The 21,004-nt window shown below is 38.0% G+C and overlaps 1 protein-coding gene across 2 annotated transcripts; it reads right to left on the bottom strand.

Annotated features, from left to right (window-relative positions):
• Positions 1–191: 191 nt before the first annotated feature.
• On the bottom strand, positions 192–20,987 carry MDH1B (malate dehydrogenase 1B). 2 transcript variants are annotated; one of them, XM_055718872.1, is made up of 14 exons: positions 20,895–20,987; positions 20,372–20,484; positions 19,294–19,428; positions 18,988–19,130; positions 17,826–18,328; positions 16,617–16,758; positions 15,535–15,698; positions 14,310–14,449; positions 13,510–13,594; positions 8,165–11,775; positions 7,097–7,209; positions 6,682–6,728; positions 2,645–4,547; positions 192–965 (listed from the first exon to the last, which is right to left on the bottom strand). In XM_055718872.1, exons 1-10 carry the CDS (start codon positions 20,914–20,916, stop codon positions 11,744–11,746), a joined length of 1,479 nt encoding a protein of 492 aa, XP_055574847.1. In that variant the 5' UTR covers positions 20,917–20,987; the 3' UTR covers positions 192–965; positions 2,645–4,547; positions 6,682–6,728; positions 7,097–7,209; positions 8,165–11,743. The 2 variants fall into 2 exon arrangements, with proteins under 2 accessions (XP_055574847.1, XP_055574846.1); XM_055718871.1 differs by lacking the exon at positions 192–965 and having other exon boundaries at positions 980–4,547.
• Between the last annotated feature and the right edge of the window lie 17 nt (positions 20,988–21,004).

The raw sequence follows: 21,004 nt of genomic DNA, 5'->3' as shown, positions 1-21,004 counted from the left end.
TTCACCAAGAATGTAAAAACTTAAACCTCTAAAGAAAAAAAAAGATTGCTATGTTGGAAGACAACTTCAAATCTTGTATCCTTTCATATGTATATAACTGATGTCACATTTTAGTGATATTTTATGTCTAGGACCCTTTGTCTCCAAACATAACTACAGAGTTAACTGTTCAAGGTACCATGCAATCAGAAAACAAAAAGACAGCATCTCCTTCAAAGACCTCACATTCCAAGTAAAATATAATTTTACATTTACAATACATGTCCTAAAAAATTCTGCTTTTCGTTTGTTGAAAGCTTTCCCAAATGTGGAAGAGAAAGCAGGATTAGAATCTGGTTATTGTATTTTATCATCAGGCAGCTTCACTGTGGCCCCAGATCTGCACTGAGCTTCTCTTGGGATGATTCCCTTTAATTTCACTGCAACTCAATTTAATCAAAGGGATATATGCAGAGGCAGGACTTTGGTTTTGATCGTTAGATCATAAAAAATGTAGCTTAATTTGGAACCCAAGTTTGTGACCTAGGCACCTAATGAAATAATGTCTCTTTATGCGAAGACAAGGCAGACATGAAACCATAAATCAGGAAATCCTGGAATTCAGTATTTAAGATATCACTTCTACAAAGCAGTATTGCACTTCAGAATACCATTACATGAAATTGTCTTCAAGAGTTTAGATACTGCATTTTTACAGACAATACTACATAAAGCTGCAATATGGTCTCTAAAGTATGTGCTGCATGGGAAATTACTGATCAAAAGTTTCTAAATTTTGAATGTATATATTTAGTTTTTCCAGAACTTTCACAGAAAAAATTCCAAGATTGAAGCTAAAGTATACAATCAAAACCCTTTATGATGTTTTGTGTAAATTTATTAAGTAAGCTACCACACAAACATGGAAAAGCCCTTATGTGCTCTTGCCATGAAATACATTCCAGTGTTGATAGTGGAGAATGGCCCTTTAAAGAGAAAACACGATTAGAAGAAAATTATAAGAAGCTTTTTCTATCCTATGTACATGGGAAGAGACTTGTGAAATTTTTTTAAAGAAATTACATCAAGAACAAAATGACACACTGTTCTAAGAAACCAGGAAAAAAGACAAGGATAGTCCTGTAAAGAAGATTCTTCTAAATTATTTCCCTCCAGTGCACACAAATTATAAAATACTTTTGATGTTTCTTGCTTTGTTTCACAGAATGGTCAGGACTGGAAGGGACCTCTGGAGATCATCTAGTTCAACCCCCTGCTAAAGCAGGTTCATCTACAGCAGGCTGCACAGAGTCACATCCAGGTGGGTTTTGAATGTTTCCAGAGGAGACTCCACAACCTCTCCGGGCAGCCTGTTCCAGTGCTGTCACCCTTAAGTTCTTCCTCATATTCAGAAAGAACTTCTTGTGTTGCAGTTTGTGCCCATTGCCCCTTGTCCTGTCACTGGGCACTGCTGAAAAGAGCCCGGCCCCATCCCCCTGACACTCGCCCTTAAGATATTTGTGTACATTGGTAAGATCCCTCTCAGCCTTCTCTTCTCCAGGCTGAACAGGCCCGGCTCCCTCAGCCTTTCCTCACCAGGGAGATGCCCCGCTCCCCCCGCCATCTCTGTAGCCTCCGCCGGCCCCTCTGCAGCAGTTCCCTGTCTCTCCCGAACCGGGTTGCCCAGCACCAGGCACAGCGCTCCAGATGAGCCTCACCAGGGCAGAGCAGAGGGGGAGGATCACCTCCCTCGCCCTGCTGGCCTCGCTCCTCTTCATGCCCCTCAGGGTGCCATCGGCCTTCTTGGCCCCAAGGGCACACTGCTGGCTCATGGTTTCATCATACACCAGTTTATTCCTAGCCTTAATTGATTTTTGTAAGTATAAAAAATTTCACAACATGGGACCACAAGCAGTACAGATCAAATTATTAATGAACAGTGATTCAAGAAAAAGTCCTGGAGACCACTTACATCTCACTTTCAGTAAAAAAAACTGTGCTCTGATGTAGAAGGGAATAAATTTCACCTGTGGTGAATAAATTGTACAATGAACTTAACCTTTGTCTTATAAATCTGGTACAACCACAAACCAATTCTGCCTTTAGTGAATTAATTCATTATTCAAAACAATGTGTGAGAAAAGTACACTCTGTGAGCTGCTTCCTTATTAATCCCATAAACTATCTGCTATTCACAAATATAATGATCTATAGGGATCATAGCTATGAGACAATAGTTTTGTTTTCATAATTGCATGATTAACTTCTTAAGCTGGAGAAAAATGAATAATGAAAAGCAACTGGCAAATTCTTGACCTATGCATAGGTACTGTCATTCAAAGGCAAATATGGATTCTTTTTCAAGAGTGTGTCAAAATACCTTGGCAGCCAAAAGAAGAGCTACTCTCTGTAAAGCTGTTCACAGAAAAGTTAGTATGGACTGTCAGAAATCCAGATATCCAGTTAATTAGGGAAACATTTGACCATTCTTTCTCTGATAAAGCTCTGTGCCTCATATTCCTATAGCTGAACTACTTCCATTGTGTATACCAAGCAAAATACTGTCAAAATGGGAGTGTTTCATACAGAAACAGTGAAAGAGTGGTAGAAATAGACTTAGTCTAGCAGTTCTTTCTGATGGATTTACATTTTTGCTTCCTCTCACCTGTCATACATGGTAGTTAGCAGGCTCAATGTGAATTCAGCAGCTTTTGGATCTACCTGGCCTGGTTTTTCTAATCTCACCCTTTGGAACAGTTTCATCAGCATCCCAGAGATCTGCTGCACTTTCAGAGAAATCTGTTTTTCCCTCTGGCTCTGTTCACTTGATATGATGTGCTGAATCAGAGAAACGTCAACCAAATCTACTGTGGAAAAATGAGAGAAATGCATGATTTTCCCTGCCTTTTCATGAATGGAAGCTAGCTAAGACAAGCCTGTAAAATGAAGTCTAAACCAGTATGCAACGTAAAAAGGAAACAATCTGGGAAAGGTCTTGCTGTGCTTGTGGATGTAGCAAAACTTGTGAGGCTACAAAGATAGAACAGCTCAACTAAAATTCCCTGGATGTGATTTTGGGATAGGTAGGAGGGAAAGAGAATAGCACTATTAACTGCATCCAAATTATATAGGAAAACAGCATGATTAACTGCATCCAAATTATAGACCCAACTTCTATTCTATGTCTAGATAGCATAAACTACATGCCATTCAGTACTTCAGAAAAAAGCTCACCTGGGACTGTGAAAACAATATGTGCTTTGATGTAAGCCTTTTCCTCATGCACAAAGAGAAGGGAGGCACTATGGCCAAGAAAGGGGCAAACAGGTTGTATTTTAAAAGTGCCATGGAATAACTAATATCCAGTGGGAAGAGAGCGCTATGGCTTCTTAAAGGTCACATTCAGTACCACGCAGGCACAATCAATTAGTATTAATATCAGAAAAGAAAGATTGTAGTAGATCGAAAGTTTGTAGACAGCTAAAGAACCAGAGAACCTAGAGTATGTCGTCTATGGTCCTGCCAGCATAGAGGGGAAAACAGTGTGAGATACTGGTGAATTTCAGTCTTACAACCCATGTGCAATTCCAGTCATCAGAGTTCAAGGAGAGGTGGAGTAGCTGGGATAGGTGCTATGAGTGCCTAGAGGAGACATGGAAGACTAGGCAACAGAGCTAATGAAAACGAGTATCTGTGTGAATCGGTACTCCTGTGCTATAAGATATAGCATGAGGCAGATTTACCATATCAGGGCTGAGATCAGACTAAATACATTCACAGAAGAGCATGCCCAAATGAAAAAATATTGCCAACAAACTAGTCATCTTTCCTGTGCTACTCTGAAGACCTCACTCGCAATGTACATTTTCAGCAACAGACTGTTTCAGGTGGAAAATTGAAGATTTCCATGCCTTCTGGCTCAATATGGAATTTACATCCAGTAATTTCAAAGCAAGCTGGGTGACTGGGGCCTTGCTCCATAATTTTTGCTTGCACCGAGTTCTCACTCACTTCAAAGGCAGGGAGAATGAGTGCTAGCCAGGGGTTTTCTGGTCTATCATATTTTATGTTGTTCTAATTAGTACTTATAATATTAATAATAATGCATGCCAGTGCATTTTTGATGGTCTATGATTATGTCCAATAGATCAGCTACTAAGAAACACATGAGAATTTGACGTTTAACGAGAATAACATAAAGATTCATTTTTCCAGTGATGTCTATGTAGCAGTGTTACAGATTGTAGTAATAATTTGATTCTCCTATGCCTTTAGAATTTTACTAATGTACTTCCACTGACATTCAAAAGGGGGGAAAAACATAATTTTGTATATGAAGTACTATCTAGCTCTTAAGTGTTTGTGATGCGTTCTGAGATTCTCAGGTGGAAAATGAGAGAGCAAAGTAGCATAATAACTGATGGTGACAGCAACACAATTTTTTTACAGATTCTTCTTCCTATCAAAGCACACGATTCTCTTCGGGTACTAACACCGGCACAGACTTTGTACTGAGCGTAGTTTTAGGGCTGTTCTGTAGACGGAGCTCTGAACATCATTGAAAGCCTCTGTGAAAGAAAAACAACACACATTAAAATAGAGTGGGGGGGGAAAAAGGAAAGAAAGAAAAACTAAGTGCTTGACTAAAAATAAGATTTGGACTTGGTCAAAACTCACAATACTCTGAAGGAAAATTTTGAAAAAATAAAAAAAAACGTTTTTGGTTTTGCTTTTGCTTTTTTTCAGTAGCTTTGTGAAGAAAATGGTCTTCTTGTGACCAGTGACACAACAAGTTGTAATAATAATATTTAACATAGACAGCACACCTGCTTCTTTGGGAATCAAGTCTATCCATGGACCAGAAAAAAGGATATGCACAGTGCATACTTTTAGCCAAGATCATAATGAAATAATATTTCTTCAGGCAAAACAGTTTCTTGATCAGAGATGCTCTTCTGCGAGGAAAAGTTTGTCAGTCTGCACAGCAAGGTTATTGTTTTGGATGCACGTTGTTTCAAGCATTAAACAAATTTTCTGTCAAGATCAACATCTGGGACTCTTGCAAAGATAAGCAATTTACCAGAGCAACTGGCTTTTGACATCTCGGCTTAGTAACCCCACTCAAGCTGCTTGACTAAATCCCATATCCTTACATGATTTCAGCTCATTCCTTTCACGTCACTAAAGGATGTTTTCCTGACAGGGAAGTCAGGGCCTCTGAACATGACCTATAATTGATACTTTACACATACAACTAGAACTTCCCGGCAAAAACAAAACAAAACAAAACAAAACAAAAAAACAACTTAAAAAATCACAAAGCTTTAGAAACTAGAAAGGAATTTATCAGTTATCCCCCTGTCCTCAGAGACTCTTTCTCCCTGTCCTTCAGAGAAGAAGAGTTACTCACAGTTGATTAAGGTCAAAGATAAGCAACAAATATGCATAACCCAGTAGAAACAACTCAGGAATCTCTTTACCTGTATACTCTGGAAATGAACCAATCTGTGTGCAATGGTTTCCCACAAATATACCAGACTAATGTTAATAGTCAGCAAATTATGGGCTCTGCTGGTTCCCAGATGCTGCCTAAGATATAGAAATAAGCCAATATCTGCTATACCATCTGTTTAGTCCTGCTCTTGTCATACTATGTTTTGTGATATTATTCGGAGATGTAGCATAGCATGTCATACAATGTGAAAAATGAGTTTTGACTTCCATGCATCATCAGTTCTCTTTCTTCAGTAAACTGATCCAAAGCTCTTTTGAAAGTAACAGAAAGACTCCCACAGTTTTCAGTAGGCTGTGGATTAAATTCCAAATGCTTATTTTCAAATACAAATGCTAGAAACATACACATGATCCAATTCAAACACCTTCCATGTGCAAGATGACTTTCTAAGTGGAGGGAATCTGTTTTAGTAGCCATCTGCTACTCACTTCAAGTCCATCCTTACAGACAAAATGTGGCCTCAAAGCAGGGCATTCTGTGCCTGCCAAGCACAGTTCCAGAATTAACTTGCAAGAGCACACAAGTAAAACAGCAGACAAAGAAAAAAAAGCCCAAATAAAATACAAAATATTTCAGGACTATTATTTATAATAATAAATGATAGTTTAGAAGCTATTTAGGGGCACTAAACTCTTTTATTTCTCATAGGAATGGAGCTTGCCCTTTAGACAGAAAACCAGCATGTAATCATTCTGCAGAATTTCACCTCAAGACTCATAAATGCCATTTTTTGCAAAGGTGACAAAGGAATTGCTACGCATATAGAAAAGAGTGCATTGTTTCCTGACATCTCCAGCTGGTTACCTGTTAGTTCTGTATTTTGTGCTACTTGTTATGTAGCAGATGAAGTATCTGTCAAGATTTTGCACTCAAAAAGGGAGTTTATGGCCATCATTCATGCCTATTTGAGAATATGTGAAAAAAAACTTAAAATATATTATAATTAGGGATCATGGCCCCTGTGCACGTGACTATTCCACGAGCCAATGTGACAATGGCAAGGAAGGTGCCAGGACAGATCCAAAAATAAAGGTAGGACATCACAGTTGTGAAACTTGTCATTTATGTGCTACAGCACAGAGATTCTGAAAATGGTGAGACTTCATTACAATTCAGTAGTTTCTGTTCAAAAAGACACAGAAATATCTTTTGAGAAAAGTTGGGGAAAAAATGAGAAAAATCCTTACCCTGAAAGTCTGGATCCATTTGAAATGAACAGATGGCATTAGGCGTTCTATAATGAAACAAACCAAAGTGTAAAACCACATTTTCTAGACAGAGACATATCGAACCATTCAAATCAAACCTTTAATCTGAACAATTTACTGGATGCAATTCAGAAATGAAACTAAACAGACTTACATAAAGCAACATAATAGTTTTGGTGCCAAGTGCAGAGAAACTCCAGAAAATTGCAGGCTCTCTGCTCAGGATAAAGTAGGAGTAACTCTAGTAACTACATAATTGTCTCAGGGTGAAAACAGTCCCCAGAACAGTTTCAAGTACAGGAAATGGGATCTTTCACTATTGAAGAATCCAGTGTTTACATACAGGATTACGACACAGTCCATAGTGTATAATTTCAGGTCAGAAAGGGTATACCTTTACACTAGACATCCCAAGATTCATTGGTTGTAGTTTCTCACAAGTTTATTTTGTAAAATTTTCAAACAGAACTGAAGTTTTCAGCTGAGCTGACATCATTTCTTCTTGAGCTGAGAAGGAAGCGAAAAAGGAAGTGTAACCATGAATCTACTTCTTTACAGAACCCTGAAAGCAAGAGTCCCTGATAGTAACAGAATCTGAATGTCTCCACTCAGGATTTATCTCATTAATGCTCTAAACTACATTATATTTTTAAATGTAAAAATATAAATATCAATTCAGTATATTAATTAACTTTCAGTTTATATTGCAGTTGAAAAACACTAGGTATAACAGATTTAAGCCACATGAGACTCCAAAGGCCTACATGTGGCTTATAGTGGGGAAAAAAAGGAAATTGCTAGAATAATTAAAAATTAAATAGTTGGAAACTATCTAAGACTTAAATAATAAATTAGGTATTAAATCTGAACTTACCCAAATGTTCACTTTATTACATTTTCCCAGTAAGAGTCATTGATCATTTGTCCATGACCATTTGTCAAACATGAGAGAATACTAGCCAATTACAAAGCATAAATACTCAAGGATTTGTAACTATTGAGTCTATCATAAATATGCTTCTTACCATTTTAACTGGTGAAAGCTGCAACTTTGTGTTTGGGTCTCTAAATAACTTATAAATACTGAAAATGATGTGATACAGGTTTGCTTTAATAACTTCTTCATTAAGTATCACAATGCCAGAGTTTTTTCTGAAAAGTCCTTCTTTGAAAGCAATACCACTATGTTTCTTTTTCACTATTCTATTTTTTTCCTTACTAAGGTTTAGATCTTGGACTCGACCCTGGGTTCTGCAAGGCTGCAGTTCTGGCCAACATTTACATAGGCATGTAACCTTGCTTATACAATTACTTCTAAAATAGGTGCAGCAGTGTATGTCTCTGTATACTTGACAGAAAAAGCCCATGTAGGGAAATCAATGAAATCAGAAGATTCTAAGCAACAAATTAAACATAAGTGTTTAGTGAAAGCTACATGTAGCAACCTAAAAGATAGACTTACAAACACACAGCTTGCCTCATGTTTTCCTCCTTTTTTTCTCCCCACCAAAGGCACACAAAAAAAAAAAGCAAGAAGATGAATGTAAAAATATGCAAGTTAAACTCACTTAAATTAGAACTCACTCATTAGAATTTGCACACTCAAGAACAGATCCACTGACCTCACTGAGTTGTATAGCATGCATAATCTATTAGCACTTGATACTTACTGTAAGATGATGAGCTCGCTATCCACTACAGCACGATGTCTAACCTTTAAATCACCCACATGGATAAATAACACTGTACTCCTGTACTAGGGTATTCATGGTCTCAAAGTATGTGTTTATGTGTTTTACCAAACTGGCTGTCATTGTGCAACATCGTAACAACATACCCATGAACCCTATCTCAAAAAAGTTATGAAAGCCCTTATTAACATATGTACAGTCTACATTTGTATACACAAAACTCTGTGGAGAGCTCAGATCTTAACTGGAGGAGGAATGCTTGGGTGAACAGGATCTACTTCAGTGGTAGCACATCTACTTTATAATTAACATAATATGAAAGTAGAAGCAGTATCTGCCTGCCATCAGATCTGAACTAACTGCTCATTGATACACTATTTCAGTCAGTGTGTTGTATTTCAGCTACATGTGTCCTTCAATAATTAAAAATGCTTCCACAAAACAAAAAAGAATTTTAAAATTAATTACAAATGTACAGGAAATACATTTTTACCATTATAAACCCCAGTCCCATGAATAGAAATACTTTTATGTGCAGAACAAGAGTAGCCTTATTCTTGAATCCTACTGGAATGTGCACGAAAAGTAACATGTTTGATTACTTAGATGTATTTTGTTTGCCTACACAGTTTCTCAGTGTATGTACTTTAGCAAATAAAATGCACTTTTATTCATGTTACATAATTAAGTTAAAGTACAGAGAAAGACAAACCAGATCAAGTAAGACAGAAATCTCCCAAATAGATCAATTGACTTAATTACAGAGGCCTGCCTTCTTTTGAAATCAACAACGTATGATCAATATTTTAAATATGCATAAAATAAACTACAATCACTTTTGTTTCCTGTGAAGGGTGAAAACATCCTATGTTGTGTTCAAAGGCTGAAATTATTGTCTCCTCTTAAATACAGTAACGGCACTTACCTTTCTCTCAGCTACTTACTAAAGGCCCAGAAGTCACACGATACCACCAAAGTAGTCCAGTAGTTTTATAGCACTTAAAAGTTGATTTCAAGACACAGTTCTACAGGTTTTGCTTTTAAATGAAAGCTGTTCACAACAAATGCCTTGCAAAGGCCCAGATCAAAGTATCAGGTAATTGTCTAAGCAGTCAAAACAGAGAGCACTAATTAATTAGTAATAAATATCCTGAATTATTGAAGATAAAACTTCTTTGATCTTTGTTTCAAAGCAATTTTTTCTTATGGTTGGATTGCAGTATTTCTAAATTGAGAGGCCTTTACCAAGCATCTCCCAGTTGCTGAGAAACAGTGTTGCTATAGAGACTGAAAATGAGGTGGAAGCTGGCACAACAATGCACCAAGCACAGTGTGCTGTAATGAACAGTTGGTACAACTACACAAAGAGGAAAAATAGTAAGTCCTAGTGGTAATGTCCTAAAATAAGAATTGTTCAGACCAACCGGAAAGCTTACACACTCTCCAGTACACCCAAATGCTAGGGTTTATGCAGAATATATATAATATCTGTAAGGTAGATACATTTATCTTAAAGCCCTTTTTCATAAATTTTTCAACAGTTACTCTAACACCCAGGTGGTAGGATTCATCAGTGCTATGAATGTCCTGCATACATAGCATTACTCAGTAACTTGTGAGAAAATGTATATAAAAAATTACTTACTACTTATAGAAAAAACAAACTTAGTGATGACTAAATTAATTCCTGTGTTACAACTGTAACCAACTTTGAATATGTTACCATATTTTACCTTGCCTATTATTTCTATTCTTTCTTTCTCTCCTAAACAAAAGCTAGGAAAAGAAACTTTCCCATTCTATTATGCTTCCATGAGGAATGACCTAAATTCCCCTACAGCCCACTAAGCAAATTAATTAGAATAATTTAGGATACAAGAGACGTCAAAGACTTTTTTTTTGTCTTTCTCCTCCCAACATCTGAGACGAAATTCTTTGTTTGTGGTTTTTAGGTAGTGACTTGCAAGTCCAGTAAGCCTGCTTATACATTGCAGAGAGTTCATTTCCTTCTCACTAACAGCTGTGCAGCGTTGGTGTTTGAATTGCAGTCTGTTTGAACTACTATCTTCACAGGTAGAATAAAAGAATTCAAAGAATAAAAGACTGCCAAATCATAATCTATACAGAAAAAAACAAATGTAAAGACACATTAGAGAAGCTAACTTTTCTTCTAAAGACTACTGTAGCATCCTTCCTGGCTATGCTCTCCTGAGACATCTGCCTTCAGATGCTCCTCAGAGGCTCAGCCAATTTTCTGTGCACACACTGCTGGAAACTAATGCCTTGGAGACCACTTCCTCATGAAATGAGTGATTCCTAACCACTCTCTTCAAGACTTCTTACATCACTGCCCTCTACCAGCTCCCATGTGAACTCTTACATGAAGATACCTGCAACAATATCTCACTTCCTGTAACTGTTGCTTCTCCCATGTATATTTCACATAAGAAACTACACTCTTCCAACTTCCTGATACCCCAGCCGAGCTCCTCTCTCTAAGACCAGTGAGACACCCCTTCTGTCAACATCAGCCGATAAACAGCAGATGAACTCCTCTTGGTTTCCTCATGTAAGAAGTTACCCCTGTTCAGAGCTGGAACCTCCACTTGACAGAAATAATGAATTTATTCCAACTACATGTATATAATTCAAAGAACATGAAACTTCTTATTTTGCTTTAAAAACTCACTTCTGATAAAAAATTAGCAAATACAATACTATTTCATTTAACACAGTCTCCATCTTTTAAGACACTAAAGACATGCAAGTGACAGTGGTACCTCATCAATTCTGTTTAGACAAGGACTTAATTGCATGTTTGACTTAAAACACATCAACAGTCCCTATGAAACTCATTGAATAGATAAAAGACATGGAGACAAAAATGATCTTGTCACTAAGGAGATGTATGCACTTCAATTTTTGTGTTAGAAAATTGTTTTTGCCTGAGAATGTATATTCTTATGCAAGTATTGTGTTTAATTACATCTGAAACAAGAATTTGGAGTTATAAAACTGTCACTCTGTGTGTGACAATCTCATTCAAAATTATTATAATATGATTGTTTTTGAAACAGTTTATTGGTCTGAAGAAATAAGTTGTTGGATGTAAATGAAATCCTAGACTTATTAAAGTCGGTAGGAATTTTGCTTTGGTCTCCAGATTAAGAATATTACATTCACACTGGTTTTGAAATATTTTTCTGCCTGCAATTTCCAGGTTTTTGATGAGGAAGGTACTGTAAAAACTATGACAATGTTTAGCCTTTCTTTGTAGTTTGCTACAATGGAAATGGAAACATAGCTTTAGCATGGGAATTTTCCGCATTCTCTCCTCCAGACAACTCTGGTTAAAATGAGCCAGTAGACAAGGCTTCCATCTCTGTAAAAAAGAAAAAAACAGCACATATTTTTGCAAACTTCCTAAAATACTTACACATGCAAGAAGATAAGCAGGGCACTTTGGTAATACTCAACTAGTACAGCACCTGCTACTAAGGTCACAAGAGTAGGCCATAACTAAGCAGTTAGCTGCTAGCAGCAGAATGGCCCTCTGCTTGGTTTTTAAAGCAGTCGCAAGAGGAATGGGACAGCTACACAGAGAAGCAGTGCCATACAAGTAGAGTGCAGACAGAGAATGACATTCCTACCTAATCAGGAATCTCCTGTCTGGATTAATCAAGGTCATGTTTATAACTTTTCCTTTTGCCAATTGCCTCACGATTGGTCATGATCAGTAGAATAATTCAACTCTGCATTTATCAAGAAAATATTATTGTCTCTGTAGTCCTTCCCTGAGAAACAAGCATGGATAACCAAAAGGCTTATGTGCTCACTAAAGGGCCTGGCCATCAAGCTCCAAGTAGTTTCCCCATTCTTCAGCCTGCCCTTAATGCACAAGAGCAGCTCATAGTATAGCAAATGCTGATAAAAAAGTACTGGAAAGAATCTGAAGGAAGGGAGAAAGAAAACTAACTAGGGAAAAGGCCTGTAGGACCTAAAAGTAGAAAGAAATGGCTATAACATTGGGAACGTACAGGGATTTCAGAACCTAAGAATTGGGGAAAAGTGAGAAAACAAAAATAAAACACACTTTAAAGTTCATCTGTTCTTGTTTTGATGAATAATTCTTCTTTCCTTTATATAATCTTAAGAGAACAGAGAACCTGAAAAGCAGAATACGTAGGAAAAGCAGCACAGAAAGACATTGGAGAAGATGTGAGTTTTATATTCTGCACAGGAAAAGCAGATTGTGGATTCAGGGGAGTTTTGCCATGGCAGTATCATGTAGCCTATAGCCCTCCCACATGCTCCTAAATATTAGGAAGGTATATCGGAGTTGTTCTGTAGATTTTTAGTTGAAATTTCTCATATCATCATACATTTAAAAAAACTATGTCATGATAAACTTGGTTTGTCATTAACAAAGCAAAATGGCTTAATAATTCATAATGTAGGGATCTCTAAAAGATCTTTCATCTGTTCTAATTGGAAGAAGTGGCAGATCTGGCTGCCACTTACCAAGATTGCCTTCTCTACAGAAAGCAGAAATATCTCTTTTTTTAGCCTACTGTCTTTGGATGTCTCAACTTTTTCTTCTTCTGACTGGCTTATAGACTAAAGATAGTGAATGAACTCTTTGGTACTGTAACAGATAGAAAAATGAGAAGTTTGAGTTCCAATTTACAGTATTTTTTTTTCTGTTAGAAATTCAACTCATTATTGTTAGATAGTAAAGAATAGTATAGTAAAGAACAGCTTCAAAAACATATGGTAGGACACATGGTGGAAGTACTTCAACTAGGTTAAAACTATTTTTACTAATAACCCGTGGTAAAATGTGTCATGCTAAATGTATTATTTGTGCTCAGCTTTTATATTCATGGTCTGTGAAGGACACAATAGAAACTTAACAAAGCATTGCTACCATGCAGGCTTGCCCTTCCTATCACCATGCCCCGGGCACAGTCCAGCATACATCAGAGAAGCACTGTTATTTATATTCCTTCCTAAGGTTCTTACATGCATTTTAAACCAAAGGGACATAAAGTAAGAATGCACTACTTAAATTCCCACTTAAAACTTGATCTCATCTTTTCTGGGGAGAAAAACCCACCTTGATGCAAAATTTTTTTACTAGTGATTTTTTCAGCTGCATATGGATGCATTTCTTTTATTTCCTTTAGCGCAATGAGCTTTTCCTGAAAAATAAACCCAAAACACAATTTTAATATCACCCATTCTTTTCATGCACTGTAATTTCTAGCACAAACTTAAAATACGTTAAAATAAAATAATCCTTACCTGTTACTAGTATGGCTGAAGATCACAAAATCTGATAGAAGCTAGAATGTTGAGTTTGGGACCAGTCTTTTCAGTATTTTAATATTTAGTCAAATTATTTTTGCCTCACTAACTCACAAGAAGTTTATGACAAAATTACTGCTGACTGATTTTATGTTTTCTGACAAAAATACTAGTAAAATTCTAGTAAAAACTGGCCTTCATTCATGCAGAGTCACCACAATAAGGATCCCAAAAGATATATCTGCTGGCATACTATGCTGAATACCACACAAGCAACATCAACATCAGCAGCGCAGAATGTAGAAACATTACATTAAAGCTAATATTTCTGTTTTGCACAAAGCATGCAGAACTCAGGGGTGCAGGTTCTACACTTACGTAGGTATACTTATTTTATCATATCCTTTTTGAGCCACAGAACAACCATCTGTTCATTTCAATATATAAATACTACCTTACACTTAAAAATACTGGGTATTTATCATGCATAAATGCACATGTGCAGTTTGTACAGCTAACGTGGAGCAAAGGTTTCAGTATACAAAGTTATATTGCAAGGTACCCATAGGTGGCAGAATGGGCATACTATTAGATACAAAAAATAATCACCTGAACCAGCTCATGGGCTAAGCGTCCCAGAACTTCTTGGGTCATTTCATTAATTTCTAATTCTGTCATGACTTCCCAGTTACCATTCTGGAACCTCACTGGCATAGAGAAGACAATTCCTTCAGGAATGCAAAATTGACCTGCAGAAGAGGGAAACAACGACCCAAACATATTATTTCTGAACAAAAAACATATCCTCACGAGTGTCAAGATAGTCTTACAGACTTGCAAAAGTCTGCAACTGTAAGATCTTAGTATAAATGGAGTGTACATTTCAAAGACTAGAAGAGCTCCCCTTTTACTGTAACTTTGTCTTTTAGTTAAATGTACATGAACCATAGAATGGTTTGGGTTGGAAGGGACCTTTAAAGGCCACCTAATCCAACCCCCCCCTGCAATGAACAGGAACATCCTCAACTAGATCAGGTTGCTCAGAGCTCCATCCAGCCTGACCTTGAATGTGTCCAGGGATGGGGAATCTACCACCTCTCTGGGCCACCTGTTCCAGTGTTCCACCACCCTGATCATAAAAAATTCTTCCTTATATATAGTCTGAATCTGCCCTCTTTAGTTTAAAACATTACTCCTTGTCCTATCACAACAGGCCCTACTAAAAAGTCTGTCCCTCATGGAGCCTTCTCTTCTCCAGGCTGAACCCCAATTCTCTCAGCCTTTCTTCACAGAAGAGGTGTTCATTCCTCTGATCATTTTTGTGGCTCTCTTCTTGACCTGCTCCAACAGGTTCATGTCTTTCCTGTGCTGTAACAGAATCGCTGTAACAATTTTACATCTTAAAAAGGGGAAAAAAAAGTTTTATTTCATACAAGAGTTAAATGGCTGTTGGGTAGTTACATGAACCAATAATGGAACTGTAACATTACCTAAGAAGAACATGCTTTTATAGCTTAGGCTCTAAGAACTATAAGGAGTTCTTGCCTAAAATACATGCACCAGAAAAGCATTTAAACCAAAGGACTAAGAGGCAACTTGGAACAAGACAATATTAAACTAAGAGATGATTGTAAGAAGCGAGTACCAAATCACAAGCTCTAGAGAGCAAAACTGCTTAGATTTGGAGGTTCTTATGCTGAAACAAACTCTCAGCCTCCCATTACATCATGATTTGTTTTACAAGTTTTTAATAAATTAAAAATATTGACTAAAAAATAACATTATGCATATGGGGAAAGCTAGACAAGAATATGTGAAGCAAAAGTAGATTTACCTTTACTAAGTATTCCCACAGAAACAATCTCCCCAGGAGGAGAGCTGTGATACCAGTATCTCAGTACAGTGGCTACCGCATGAGCAGGTAACATTCCTACATAATGACAGAGCCGGGAACTCAGTGAAGTCTGTGCAGATAGAAATTCTGAATGGATCCATTCACTACAACAAGAAAAGGGGGGGGGGGGGGAAGAAAAAAATAAAACCTGAGATGATTTCAGGAAGTGTAGTTTTCTAGAGGGAAAAATAACTAAACCTGAGGGAAGAGAACAGTTGAAATTTATTCAAACTTCACTGCTGAAGGCAAGGCACTCAAAGAAACAAAAAGAGGCTCAAAAGGTAAGAACAAACACTGCTTAGCTATGCAAGTTAGGTCATTTACCCAAGTCATAACCTCTCATAACCTAAGAACCCAGCCATGAACCATAATCCCTCTGTGGTCAGCACAGTAAAAGTATTGAACAAAAGAAATATCTACTGTCCAGTAAATTCTAGATTTGGAGAGTTCCATATAGCCAGGCCTGAGTGGATGTCACATCTGCTGCCCTCTCACTGCACCCATGCTTTCTCTGCTACTTTTCCTTCCACAAGAAGCCATCCAGTTGCCAGATATCCTTTTTATATATGTTAACAAATTGCCCATTTTGGGAAACTGACAACATTAGTGTGCTCAGGCAATGTGTTCAATGGAATTCATGTACTTCAAGATGCAGATAAATGTTTAGTATTATTTCAAAGTTTCCTCATGCATACTAGACATCTAAGTCACTAACCTGGACTTTCATTACCTCTTATAGGCTGTTCATCATACAATAGAAGAGAAACACTCTTAATGTGTAGGAAAATACAGTTACAAACGGAGTTGGCAGAAGAGTCAGAACAACGTATAGCACTAGGAACTACTCAACTTCTTTTACCATCCAAGTACTTAAACTTGAGTTTTCCTTTATGTACAGCACTAGTCAGTAAAGATAAACCTTGAAAACAAAAACCCTTCTTGATGTTTATTACACATTCAGATAAACATAGATTAAAAGATGTTTTTTTAGTTTTACTTTAAAAAAAAAATCTGTACTGTACCTATCATAAATCTTATTCAACAAAGGATGTGGAAAATCAGCTGGGCCCCAAATAGCACAGTCATATCCATAAAGTTTTGCATGTGACAAATCAATGTAGTTAGAACCAGTAATATTGCCCCACACAATCACGTCTTTAACTCCTATAACAGAAGGAAAAACTGAAATGAAAAGACAGACAAATACTTTCACAATGTAGACTGCACTAGATGACCTTCAGAAGTTCCTTTCAAGATGAACTGTTCTTCAATTCAGTGTCCTGCCTTTATAGGAGAAATTATTTGATCTGAAAAATGCAACAAGGTTCTCCATAACAGAAACCTCACCACAAACAGAAAAAGCAACTTTAATTTATATCATGTTATTGTACATAATAGGCAAACCCTAGTAAATACTTAGTTCTTTAAAACAACAACAAAAAAATCACATTGCAAACATACAGTGATGTTACTTTTAAAATCCTGTAAACATAAATACAGAATGCCTAATATTAAAAAATATATTAAAAAAAATAAATTAAATCTACCTGCTTTGGTACAAAAGGAATTTCTCAGATAATCTGCTGGTAGGCTACTCAGCCTATTAACTTACTTCTTTTCTGTTTTCTTAGGCTCCAAAATATTTAGACTTCTCATTTATGACCAGTCCCTACTCCTGCAACACTGAGCAGGCTCCTGGAGCACACTTTTGCTATGCAGTGCAGAACTGTGCAAATATAACCAAGCTGTAACAACTGACTTGAGAAAGAAAGCTAATTAACCCAGAACTAATACTACAACACAGTTCTATTATACTTTCATTATCTGCACAGCAGTATGATATCAGGTTTCTTCACAGCTAGTGTGTCTCCAAAATAACAGCTGCAGAGTGCAAGTGCAATCTTGAAGCCTAGTTCATGATTTGCAACACTGCTTAGTCCTTCTTGGTGTATTTCCAGCATGAAATACACACCAAAATGGCATGGCTGCATCCAAAAGTCAGCAAAAGAATTGACATTCATGGGAGCAGGCACCGACCCAGATAAGCATAGAAAATGGCAGCACCTGCTAGTGACACCCTGGCACTCTGTACAGCCATGCAATTCAGCGGGGGCACTGCTGGGCTTGCATTTCTGTATGCACATCAACTGTGTTCTGCAATGAAATACATAGTCACAAAGGTGTTCATCCACTGAATTCCCCAAATGCCACCAGAATAAAAAAGTATTCACCTGCTGCATTCATGCTTAGCTTCCTGGCCAGCATGGCTTTAGCTGCACTTTCCCAGGATGTTGCAACGGCAATGACATTTTCAGGCTTAATGGATGGACCGTATGTCATAATCATCATCGCCTTAAGGTTTACAAAGGTCTTTCCTGATGAAATTACTCTGACATCACTCTTGGCATTCTTCTCGATCAAGGGAGCATACACTTGACAGATCTTACTCACTTCCCTGATGCAGCACTCAAGGGATTGGACTTCACGGTTTAAGAGGACATCATCAAGAACAATGATAATATCGGCTTGAATAAAAGCCTCATCTATTTCAGTGTGCTCTGAAATACTGCGGAGGAGTGGCAACGCCATGTCTTCAGCTTCCATTACAATACCACAAAGAACTTCCTTAAACTGGTCAGTGTCAAGCAAATGGATACTGATTTCTGTGGTCATCCCAAACACCTCTCCATTTGCCAACAGAGGGATCAGCTGATAACAGATTGGAGCTGATGCACTAAGAGGAGAAGTATATAGAAAAATCATAGTTAAAGACTAACAACTGCTTGTTTGGAAGTATTACATAAATAAAGACAAAGATCTTTCTTTTGTATTTGGTTATGTTTCAATAGACCACTATCTTGCCTCCTTTGTCTCTCTTTCTGTCATTTTAACAGGTTAAAAATTAGAACAGCTCTGTCCTCCTTTTCATTTGAAGATTTTTCCATCCAATACATTTTAGTCAATACTGTCACTTAAAAATTGGTGTCTTTAAAGAACCAGATTTAAGATGCTCTTTTAGTACCACCAGAAATACAGAAATTTCTAAAGGTAGAACTGCAAGAGACTTATTTAAATATTTCCAAAAACATTTAATGCAATATAGTTGTGCTACAAAATTCCTGACTTTGTAAATACTTGCTTTTCCTTAAGGTGATCTGGGATCTAAATGTTGCCTGTTCACATCCCTCACTTAAACTAGTGCAAAATGCAACAAAAGTAGAAATAATTTCTAGATTATATACTGAATACTCAGGGGTGCAGAACCTAATTAAAATCAGCAAATTACAGGAATTCATGTATAACTTCAGATGGTTACACCTGTTATACGCGATAGGAAAAAGTGCTTTCTTCTGAAGCTGAGTGAAACTTTACAGATATTCTTTTTACTCTCACCTGGTGATCCAGATCTGCAAAGGCTTGATAAGACTTTTAATCTCTTCCTCCTCTTTTTCAATTTCACTGTGTGCCTGCAGGTTCTCCTTAGCAATGTCTAACAGTTCCTCACTCAACTTCATTGAGGTGACGCCATAATAATGCTAAGAAAAAAAAAGGATGATCTCAAATTAAATGACAACCCAAACACAGCAAGATAACATGAGAAAGGATAGTTTTATTTTACATTTGAAGGAAGAATAAAGAACAATAATGCTATAAGAAAACATAAAATATGTGTTTACTGTATTAAAGGCAGCTCATTACCTGAGCATATTCCAGAAAGTCATTAACTCCTCCCAGAAGCAGACCCTTCCCTCCACGGTCCAAAAGTTCTCTCCAAATGATAGGAGACTGTCTGTATTCCCATCCATTCTTTTCACAAATGTCATGAAGCCACTGCTAACGTAAACATTCCCACCAAAAGGTTTTAACACTTTAATATTTTTTAAAACTTAAATGTTACAGCTATAAACATTCCTGTTATTTCCTCAATACGTAATAATAAGGTCCTTCATAACTTACTCACATACCAGTGTGTGCAAGATGGTGCAAAACACAAAACAAGACATGGTGATACACTGTACAAAACTCAGCAAAAGGTCTTACTTCTACTTGATTTTACTGCTGTAAGTTTGCTTAATTGTCAATTGAAGACATCAATGTTGTGAAATAGTAAGTAAACTGAGGATTCCTATTTAGCTGCAGAAGGTAAGCAAGCTGCAGAGGTTAGTTAATTGCTGTTCACTTAACTGTTCCAGTTATTTGGCTGAGGTGTCAAGCAAAATGTAAAAGGCAATAAACGTCATAGTACTGCCTATCTCATGAAGTAATACTGCAGTTTTTTCAGTTCATTATAGGGACTACAGTGTAGACATGGCAATATGTCTACAGCAAAAGTACTCAGGAAGACCCATCCACATGGTAAACAAATATGTGAGATTTAATTTCATACTTTCATTGCAATTCAGAGCCCTTGAATGCCAGAAATGCTCTTGGCAAGTAACAGCTCTGAAGGCATATGCAATCGCAGTGTGCAAAAGATTTACAGGCTGAGCAGCCTGTAATAAAAAAATAATAAACTTCTTACTGACAAAACATAGCTTTAGGCTGACCCACATTTTGTGCCCATCTTCCATGGTAAGAATCACAAGAATGCCAGTCTCTCACAGGATTCAAACCTTTCCTCTGGCTAGCTTTTGCAGCCAAAGCTGCTTCTGCAACACCTCTACCCACACAGCAAAACACTAATTCAGAGGAAGAAGAGACTTACTACAGATAAGCACATTCGTTGCTTTGTAGAGTACTGGGGCATCTACTAAGGCCTCGACTAACGATCCCTTACCTCCCATTTGTCAGGGTGCTGGGTGATCTTGTGAACCCTGAAGTTGGGCAAGTTAGCCTGGAGATAGTCAGCCAGGAGTTCAGCCTTGGCATAGCAAGGGCAGTTTGCCTTACCTGGGAACACAACACCACAAACGGGAAATTTTGTGACTATGACTGATAGGGGCGTAACAGGTCAAACGTCTCTTCATTGTTCCAATTAAAAAAGTGTCTTACGCAACCATCATCCCGCGAGTTCCCAGAAAGAAACAGGACAAGCATATGAGCCAGCGAAGAAAGGATAACTTTGGAGGTGAAACGGTCTCCTCAGCCAGCGCTGAAGGGGCTGAGGAGGCCGCCCCGGCGGGACAGCAGCTAGTGACGCAGGACCCTCGCCGACGGGGGCCGGGGGGAGAAGGCTGGCTAGAAGGGGCAGGGGCAGCGCGCCGCACGGGCGCCGCTCTCTAGAGCGACGCGGGGCAGGGGCAGGTGCGGGGCAGGGGCAGGTGCGGGGCGGGCCGGGCGGTACGCGCGGGGAGCCTCACCCGCCAGCACCCACTTGGCCATGCGCGCGGCTCCCTCCACCGGTCGCCTGGCCGTTGCGCAGCAACGCGCCGCTGCCGCCGCTTGTCCCTCGGCTCGCGCCGTCCCTCTC

The sequence above is a fragment of the Falco cherrug genome, chromosome 8 (assembly GCF_023634085.1).
Source record: "Falco cherrug isolate bFalChe1 chromosome 8, bFalChe1.pri, whole genome shotgun sequence".
Lineage (NCBI taxonomy): Eukaryota > Metazoa > Chordata > Aves > Falconiformes > Falconidae > Falco > Falco cherrug.
This window is presented reverse-complemented; position numbering and strand designations above follow the sequence as displayed.